Source organism: Doryrhamphus excisus, linkage group LG12 (assembly GCF_037039965.1).
Source record: "Doryrhamphus excisus strain RoL-2023G ecotype Guam linkage group LG12, RoL_Dexc_Guam_v1.1, whole genome shotgun sequence".
Lineage (NCBI taxonomy): Eukaryota > Metazoa > Chordata > Actinopteri > Syngnathiformes > Syngnathidae > Doryrhamphus > Doryrhamphus excisus.
This window is the reverse complement of record NC_136368.1, coordinates 18,845,528-18,855,773: the sequence shown is the minus strand read 5'-3', so window position 1 is coordinate 18,855,773 and position 10,246 is coordinate 18,845,528. Positions and strand designations below refer to the sequence as shown.

Sequence of the window (10,246 nt, the reverse complement as noted above, 5' to 3'; positions counted from 1 at the left end):
ATTATTTATTATTTATTATTTATTATTTATTATTTATTATTTATTATTTATTATTTATTATTTATTATTTATTATTTATTATTTATTATTTATTATTTCATTTTCTCCCGCTTATCCTCACGAGGGTCGCGGGGGTGCTGGAGCCTATCCCAGCTGTCTTGGGGCAAGAGGCGGGGTACACCCTGGACTGGTGGCCAGCCAATCACAGGGCACATATAGACAAACAACCATTCACACTGAACATTCATTCATTAATTTGTTGAACTATTCATTTTTTTATTATTATTTATTTATTTTTTATTTTTTATTTTTTATTTTTTATTTTTTATTTTTTATTTTTTATTTTTTATTTTTTATTTTTTATTTTTTATTTTTTATTTTTTATTTTTTATTTTTTATTTTATTATAAATAATAAAATAGGCCTAATGACGCCACTAGTTGGCGCTATTTATACAGAAGACTGACATGGGAAACAGGTGCAAAAGTGCTGTGTTTTTCCAGACTATGTACTCCATTGGCTTGAACGCATTCCTGCCACGGAGCTGAGCGTTAAGATCACGCGGGAATTACAAACTCTCATGAAGGCAAACAGCACTTCCCCTTTAGTAAATAGCTCCATTTGTAACATATCTTTAGGAACAGCCTTTTTCCACTTCCAACCCGTTATTGTTTGTGCTCATTTCCTGTATGCCCTCCATCCCTAATTCATCAGAAGTTAATTGAAAGGTGACTGCTTGAAATTGCTAATGGCCGCTGATGCCAACTGCAGATAGAACAAAATGGCCCGGCTCTGTGGCTCATTAGCTCCCTTTCAGATGAGGCTAATGAGAGGAAGAAGAAGGACATACTTGGGGCTTGTAATTTGGTTATGGATGCGATTGCATCCCATCGGGGGGGCGGCTTGTTAGTATCTTAGCTTTGAAGTCACTTAGCTTCCAGAAAATTGATGTTGCAAAACCCGCAAAAAGTCAGCGACTAATGTCGTGAGGGGATTGGACCGAAGGAAGTGACCGGGATTAACGCAGACATCACATTGCGGTGGATTGCACATTTTTTTGCACGACAAGAGCAGACAATAAATGAACAAGGATGTTTGTGGTGGGAGACAAAGCATCACACTCGCCCCCAAGGTGGGGCATCACCTCAATGACGTAATGTCCCCCAGAGTCTGTAATTAGATTGAACGCTCCCACCTCCCTCCAAAGCACCACCACCACCACCACCAACAACCCTCCCGTTCCCCAAAATAAGCTCTCTTTGTTGTCTGTGCTGGAAGCAGGTGTGTTACAGCACCCTCAGCCCCCACATCGTCTAGAGATACGCTTCTGATGTCCTGACACAGCTGATCTTATGGGGGTCCGCACATTTTAGTACTGTAGACCAATAAACATGGAAGACTTAGTGGATTTACACCCTGTAACACCCTGGACTGGTGGCCAGCCAATCACAGGGCACATATAGACAAACAACCATTCACACTCACATTCATACCTATGGACAATTTAGAGTCGCTAATTAACCTAGCATGTTTTTGGAATGTGGGAGGAAACCGGAGTACGCGGAGAAAACCCACGCATGCACGGGGAGAACATGCAAACTCCACACAGAGATGGCTGAGGGTGGAATTGAACTCCGGTCTCCTAGCTGTGAGGCCTGTATGCTAACCACTAGACCACCGTGCAGCCAAATTACATCATTCATTCACTTTCTACCGCTTCTCCTCACGAGGGTCGGGGGGGGTGCTGGAGCCTATCCCAGCTGTCTTTAGTCGAGAGTCAGGGTACATTCTGGACTGGTGGCCAGCCAATCACAGGGCACATATAGACAAACAACCATTCACACTCACATTCATACAATTTGGAGTCGCCAATTAACCTAGCATGTTTTTACCTGGAGAAAACCCACACATGCACGGGGGAGAACGTGCACCACTCATGCAGCCAAAGTACATCATTCATTCATTCATTTTCTACCGCTTATCCTCACGAGGGTCGGGGGTGCTGGAGCCTATCCCAGCTGTCTTCGGGCGAGAGGTGCATGTTCTCCACGTGCATGTGTGGGTTTTCTCCGGGTATTCCGGTTTCCTCCCACATTCCAAAAACATGCTAGGTTAATTAGCGACTCCAAATTGTCCATAGGTATGAATGTGAGTGTGAATGGTTGTTTGTCTATATGTGCCCTGTGATTGGCTGGCCACCAGTCCAGGGTGTGGCGGGCCTCTCGCCCGAAGACAGCTGGGATAGTCTCCAGCACCCCCGCAACCCTCATGAGGATAAGCGTTAGAAAATGAATGAATGAATATTTCAGAGCTATTTCTTACACTAAGATTATTTTTAATTGGATTCACTTCATGTGAATAATATATTGACCCAAATATAAGACGACTCATCTGTTTTAGCCTTCATTACTGAAGTTAGTACAGGACTATAGATTGTATGCAGTTCTTTCAAGATTATGGATTTTGTCGAATTGCATTTTTAGCAACGACCTGAGAACAAGATGTTTGTTGTCGGTGATCTTTATCTTGGAAATCTGAGCAGTCCATGATTCACATGCCTGAATCATCGGCGATGAGACAGCGTTGTAAAAATTCCCCGCAGGTCTCCCCGTATCAGTCTGGAGCTCAGGATGAAGAATGTAGGATTAAAACTCTCATGCGTGTTTACTCAGGCCCTGAATGGCCTGCTGAATCACTGCAGGGCCACTTAGGTTAATAGTCTGGACTTCATCCGAGAAACAATATGGCCTCAGTGAGTTGACAAAGGTCCACTAGCACGTCGTGACTCATTTCAATCAGCCGGGAAGCTTCAAGTTGACCAGGTTCCTCAAAGTAAGCCACGAGTATGAAGAGTGAGGGAATTGAATGCCACTGTGGGATCACTGCTTGGAAAACAAACAGGAAATGGACAGCATGGGAAGAGTATGAGTGGGCCTCGTGGAAGGTATGGCATGCATTCTGGAGGGGGAAGGGGGGCGGGGGGGGGCTGTGAAAGAATTCCTGTGGTGCGATAAGTCGTAAAAGACCACTGCTTCCTGTAGTTTAACTGAGCATGGATGATATGTTTGGATTTCATACGTCGTTCTTTCTTCACCCTCGTGTTCTCAGTGTGTCACTGTGGAAGTTTAACGATGGCGCCACCGTGGATAAAATAACCCGTCATCTTGCAAAAAAAAAGACAAACTGAAATAAAACACTCCGGAAAGTTGAGTTGCTCCACACAGAGATGGCAGAGGGTGGAATCGAACCCTGGTCTCCTAGCTGTGAGGCCTGCGCGCTAACCACTCGACCACCATGCAGCCAAATAGTCATCATATTTATGTATATGCAAAATTTGGTATGGTTCATTCATCAGCATATGCTAGGGAAGTTAGCTGTGTCAGGTGAGGCAAAAAAAATTACATAAATGTTAATATTTAATAGTAATATTTCATTTAATATATTTCATTTTTTATTTTAATATGTAGGGTACTCCGCTTTGTCTTACAATGTATAAGTACGAATGCTGCATGGTGGTCAAGTGGTTAGCGCACAGGCCTCAGAGCTAAGAGACCCGTGTTCAATTCCACCCTCGGCCGTCTCTGTGTGGAGTTTGCATGTTCTCCCCGTGCATGCGTGGGTTTTCTCCGGGTACTCCGGTTTCCTCCCACATTCCAAAAACATGCTAGGTTAATTGGCGACTCCAAAATTGTCCCTGGACTGGTGGCCAGCCAATCACAGGGCACATATAGACAAACAACCATTCACACTCACATTCATACCTATGGACAATCGCTAATTAACCTAGCATGTTTTTGGAATGTGGGAGGAAACCGCGCATGCACGGGGAGAACATGCAAACTCCACATAGAGATGGCCGAGGGTGGAATCGAACCCTGGTCTGCGTGCTAACCACTCATCCACCGTGCCGCATAAAATCAGACAAAAAGGCATAAATATTAGGGCTGGTGGCCAGAATTATTAGCATTAGTGTGAGTTAGAAATGATGTGTACATAATGAAGTTAGAAAAGAGCATCATACTGTGTGTGGGGGGGTTGTTGGGGGGGCACTGTGCTTCCATCTGTCACCCTAACAGAGGCGTGTGCTTGCTCTGGTGCACATGCGTTAATTAAACAAAAAAAAAAAAATTATGTAATTAATGGAATACGTTTCATTCCACTTAAATAATCCATGATGGTGACGGTGTATTTCCGTCATCTTCAAAAGTAAAAGATTTGAAAGGTTGGGTTGCAACCAGCCCCTCCTCCCGGGCCTTTCTTGATCGTATATCACCTGATGACCGCTCACACAAACAATGAACGATTGTCCTTGCAGACATGATGCTCAGCTGACTAGCTCAGTGATGTTACATTTATAATAAACCATGACCCTGATCTATGCAAAGATACCAGTAAAAAAAGACAACTGGGATGCTATCCAGGAGTGTATCCTCATTGGAGCTTCAAAATTATTCCAGAAATTGAGAAATAGTCAATTTATTGAATATAAAAGCTTCACTTTTAGAAATGAACTACTGAAATAAATGAAGTTTTCAGACATATTGTAATTTATTGCAATCTTACCTGTATTTTTTTACATTAATACAGCAAATATGTGATACTATTAGTCACAAAGTAGCAATATTATCTTTACACAATAAACTTTTTATAGATATTGTAATTTATTGCAATGTTACCTGTATTTTTTACATTAATACAGCAAATATGTGATACTATTAGTCACAAAGTAGCAATATTATCTTTACACAATAAACTTTTTATAGATATTGTAATTTATTGCAATCTTACCTGTATTTTTTTACATTAATACAGCAAATATGTGATACTATTAGTCACAAAGTAGCAATATTATCTTTACACAGGCTTTGAAATAAATGAACTTTTTATAAATATTGTAATTTATTGCAATCTTACCTGTATTTTTTACATTAATACAGCTACTATGTGATACTATTAGTCACAAAGTAGCAATATTATCTTTACACAATAAACTTTTTATAGATATTGTAATTTATTGCAATCTTACCTGTATTTTTTACATTAATACAGCTACTATGTGATACTATTAGTCACAAAGTAGCAATATTATCTTTACACAATAAACTTTTTATAGATATTGTAATTTATTGAAATCTTACCTGTATTTTTTTTACATTAATACAGCAAATATGTGATACTATTAGTCACAAAGTAGCAATATTATCTTTACACAGGCTTTGAAATAAATGAACTTTTTATAAATATTGTAATTTATTGCAATCTTACCTGTATTTTTTACATTAATACAGCAAATATGTGATACTATTAGTCACAAAGTATCAATATTATCCTTACACAGGCTTTGTTTCATCATCAGAGTGCTGCCTTTGTTTAAGATTACAAATCCTTGTCTGCCTTTCTTGCGACACACACACAAAAAAAAGGCGTGTGCCAGGGGGAGGAGCCTCTACTGCTAGGCTCCGCCTCCTTTGCATAATTTGCCGGCTCCCTCGGCCCTGCCCTTTGCAATGAATGGCTCAGCAGCACGAGCACACACACAACAACAACAACAAGCATCGGGGAACGAAAACGGGAACTCGTCCAAAGCCAGCGGAACATGTCTTATTTTTAACCGAATCTGGAAGCGACAAAGAGAATTTAAATGTAATCCGTTTTGGGACTAACCTCGACTGCGGTACCCTGAAAAGTCAGACTACAAAGGGACGTCAGGACGTCAGGTCGGACCGTCTAAGCATGGATACCTTCTTCCAAGAGGTACAGTCCTTCTTTTCGGCACACAAAAAGTTATTTTATTCAGTTTTAAAGTCACTTTTGTTTGTCTAGCGCTTCTTCTTACTTGAGAATAGCTTCAGTTTTCTTTTGGAATGGTAGCTAAAACTTAGCATATTTTCACAAGGCGTGTGTTTATCAAGCATCCCTCAATGTAGTCTACTACACAATCCCCTTCAAGTGTGCCCACATAATCCCATTAAGAGCAGCCACAAAGAGAGGAGACACATGTCACTGCAGTTCTTTATGTTTCCATTTAAGTACTTTCCACTTGAAATTCATGTTATTGAAGAGGGAGGCATTCAGACTACATGATAAGTAGGCTGTTATAGTCACGGTATACACTCACAATGCTTTGAGTCACACATAAATACAACAACAGTGATTGGGGCTCAAGTAATGCATCACCCAACTGCGTGTAGTGAACCCTTTGGGTGTGTACAGAATACCAGTATTACTTCATTCATTCATTTTCTACCGCTTTTCCTCATGAGGGTCGCGGGTGTGCTGGAGCCTATCCCAGCTGTCTTCGGGCGAGAGGCGGGGGTACACCCTGGATTGGTCGCCAGCCAATCACAGGGCACATATAGACAAACAACCATTCACACTCACATTCATACCTATGGACAATTTGGAGTCGCTAATTAACCTAGCATGTTTTTGGAATGTGGGACGAAACCGGAGTACCCGGAGAAAACCCACACATGCACGGGGAGAACATGCAAACTCCACACAGAGATTGCCGAGGGTGGAATTGAACTCGGGTCTCCTTTCTAAAGTTGTAGCCATTTCTAAAATTGTAGGACTCCAGCAAACCATAGTGAGAGCCATTTATCCACAAGTGGTAAAAAAAAAAATGGAACACTGGTGAACCTTCCCAGAAATGACCAGCAACCACTATTTCATAGTGAACTCGGGGTACACCCTGGACTGGTGGCCAGCCAATCACAGGGCACATATAGACAAACAACCATTCACACTCACATTCATACCTATGGACAATTTGGAGTCGCTAATTAACCTAGCATGTTTTTGGAATGTGGGAGGAAACTGGAGTACCCGGAGAAAACCCACACATGCAAGGGGAGAACATGCAAACTCTTAACGCTAACCACTCGACTGCCGTGCAGCCAAGTATTACTTCATTTTGTAGTCATTTTTCACATATTTTGGGCAGAGTTTTCAGCATGTTTACTCAACCACTCATAAAAAATGACCCAAGACGACAAAGTTGTCGCCCGTAAGATGTTTAACACCCGAGTTTTAGGATTTAATTAAATGGGAAATCAAGTAGTGAGGATTGAAGTGGTTTAAACTGAGTCAGCGTGGCATGATGAATCTGAGGTGTGATTCAAGTCAAGTTGTCAGTGGGTCGTGGTTGTCAAATCAGGAGTGATGCTATTAATTGATTGCTTGATAGCATCGTCAACTGCTTGGTTAAAACAATCGCCGGTCGGGGTGAAATGAGCCACTTTATCAGTCGTTTGTTTATATTTGGCATTGCTTTGCTGTCTGATCAGTTGCTGGCTTAGTCATTTTTGTCCGTTTCTCTCCTGGTTGACTGTTTTAATTCCCAGTTTTATATATGGCGGCATTTCTGTCAGGTACTTGAGGGTGTGACCCCATCCCGGTAAACACCATTCTGTCCATCAGCACTGAGCACTGGAGTCCACCCTCCACAATCTGGTCAGTTCTTTTTAACCTCTGCCCGACCACTGATGATATATCAGGGTGTGGATTTCTGTCTTTCAGCCCCTCATAGAGGAAATGGCGTCTTTATAGCCTTTGTCAAGCATCCTGTTCAAGAGTCTGAATCCCGTTTCTAAACTTGGCCATTCAAGGCCTTTAAAGAAGCAGCTGCCTTGCACTGTGAAGCCAAACCGAGACCTTTTACATACCCGTTAACTCCCTCCTATAGCATTCCATCCTCTTAAAGGTATTCTGACATGAGGGAATCCCGGAGTCCGAACCCTGACCCCTGAAATTCCCAGCCGTGCCGGCATGTCATCCCGTGCCTTGTAGGAGTGTGGCGGCGAGGCTTTAGGTTACCACATGCATTCTTCACATCCAAGAACATCCAATGCACTCCTTCCTGCTTGCTGTTGTAGCACTTTGAAGATAGAACCTTGTGGAGCTGGCAAAGAATTTTGTTGAAAAAAGTGTTTATGTGTACAATCATTCCTAATTTATCACGTTTAGTTGGTTCCAGACCCGACCGCGATAAGGTAATTTCAGCAAAATATTAATAAATAGAATATTTTTGTACTTAGAGCATAGAAAACCTGTTTATGACCTTCAAAATATGTTTTTTTTTAACCATTATTAGAGCCCTGTAGAAATAAAATAGCACCCCTATAATCATCTTTATCCTATTCTTTGTGTGTGCAGGCTATGTGATCACTGCAAATTTATTCATTCTAACCTTAGGAAGTGGTGACCGAGTGGTTAGCATGTAGGCCACACAGTCAAGAAACCTGGGTTTGATTCTCCGCTTGGACATCTCGGTGTGGGATTTGCATGTTCTTCCCAGGCGACTCCAAATTGTCCATAAGTGTAAATGATTGTTTGTTTATATGTGCCCTGCGATTGGCTGGCGGCCCTGTCTCACCAAAGACAGTATATCCGTGACCCCAGTGAGGATAAGCGGCATAGAAAACGGGAAGAATGGGAAGAACATTTGTCACTCAGACATTCAGTGTTAAGCTAATGTCATTAGTGATGCCTACATAATAGTTTTTCTTTCAATATTTTTTGACTAAGCGATGTTATCTGGGGATGGCAAGATTTTATTTTCTTAACCCACTTGCCATTTCCTTCTGCTGCTGAAGCCATCTGAGATCATTGCATCTCACTTGCAGCCACGCAGACGGTAGAATTACTGAGGAAGGAAGTCAGGAAGCGGGGCGAGGATGTAATGGAGGAAGGAAAGTTGAAAAAATGGCTGGGAGATCTTGCATTCCTTTTGACTGCTGCTGCTGCAGACTTTGTCGAAAAACCATCAAGTTTTCTGATACCGATCCCGATCATCCATGAGAGAAATCGGCCGATACAGATACCAATACCGATCACATCGATAAGTGTAACATTGTATCGTCATATCACCTCGTACTTTGCTATGTGACAAATAAAAAAAAAAAAAATTAATTAAATTTTAAATTTTAAATTTTAAATTTTAAATTTTAAATTTTAAATTTTAAATTTTAAATTTTAAATTTTAAATTTTAAATTTTAAATTTTAAATTTTAAATTTTAAATTTTAAATTTTAAATTTTAAATTTTAAAAAACTGTAAGGAAAGCAGGAAGTGAACAAATGTAACAGTTACTGATTGTAAAAGTACCAGATGGAGGGGTAGGATTTAATAAGCTTTGCTTCTTCCTACTCCTTTTGGACATGTGAATTTCAACTGTGAACTGATTACGTGATGCATTCAATTGTAATCTGATGCATGTTCAAATGAAATCAAACCATTACCATTACCATATTTGGGATCACCAATTTTACTTTTTTGTAACATTAATGTACTCGTTTTACCAGAACATGAAAAGCTGGTATCCACAACTCAACGTTTTGTATTTCACAATGCATTTATTTCTAGTCTTCTCACAGGTTTGTCAGCCTCTGCTGTGCCCCTCCAGCCACATCCGCTGCCTTCAGCCTCCTCTTCTGTGCCCCTGGTATCTCGGAGAGGAGACAAAATATTGGCAAGGGGCTTCCAAGCGCAGCCGAAACTGAAATAGTTTCATCTGTTTTGTAGTTAAAAGTACTGCAAAGTACTGTCAGTATCGTTGCGACTAATTTTCAACCATTATAGTCCGACCATACCACTAATAAGATGTATAATCTGTCCCCTAATAACACGTATTGAGTTCGGTGTATAACAAGTTTGTAATTATGAATTATGGATTTCCTATTTTAACATAATAAAACATACTTTTTACTGTCCCACGGTGAATCCACTGGTGGCTAATAATATCCTCTTTTCACCTGGCCAGCTCATGTTTGCATAAGTGGTGTCGCGTCAGTGACCTGACCCCCCAGCTTTATCAGCAAGCCGGGCAGTGCTGTGATAACCTCCTGCTGACAACCTGCTGTCAGCGTTGGCCCTCATCCCCAACTGCCACCATTCAACTCCCAACTACAGTTTAAAGTTGTGTTTGTGCTGATAGGGGGCGAGGGGCTCCTTTGTCAATGGTTATTAGTTCATGATGAAAGATCCACAGCAGATGCTAGTGCTGTGCTACAGAATCTTATTGGATATGGATTTTTCATACATTTCAGTGTTTTTGCCTAAGTCTCGCTTTGGTTTTCATACACTGTCTTGGTTATTGTACAACATTAGCAGTCACAAACATTCAGCCCGTTTCCTGACTGTGTGTATCTATCATTCCGCATGATCGAGTCCCCAAACAAAGTACATTATGCGTTGGTGACTCACGGTTTGGGTTTTTTTTTATTGAGTAAGACCGCTAAATAAGC

General features: G+C 41.0%; 1 protein-coding gene across 1 annotated transcript in view; it reads left to right on the top strand.

Annotated features, from left to right (window-relative positions):
- Positions 1-5,426: 5,426 nt before the first annotated feature.
- The window catches only part of myo10l3 (myosin X, like 3), an 80,549-nt gene continuing 75,729 nt past the window's right edge, over positions 5,427-10,246 (top strand). Inside the window, exon 1 of the mRNA XM_058081747.2 lies at positions 5,427-5,753. Coding sequence (XP_057937730.2) covers positions 5,511-5,753 — 243 coding nt within the window. The 5' untranslated portion in view covers positions 5,427-5,510. The remainder of the gene's footprint in view (positions 5,754-10,246) is intronic.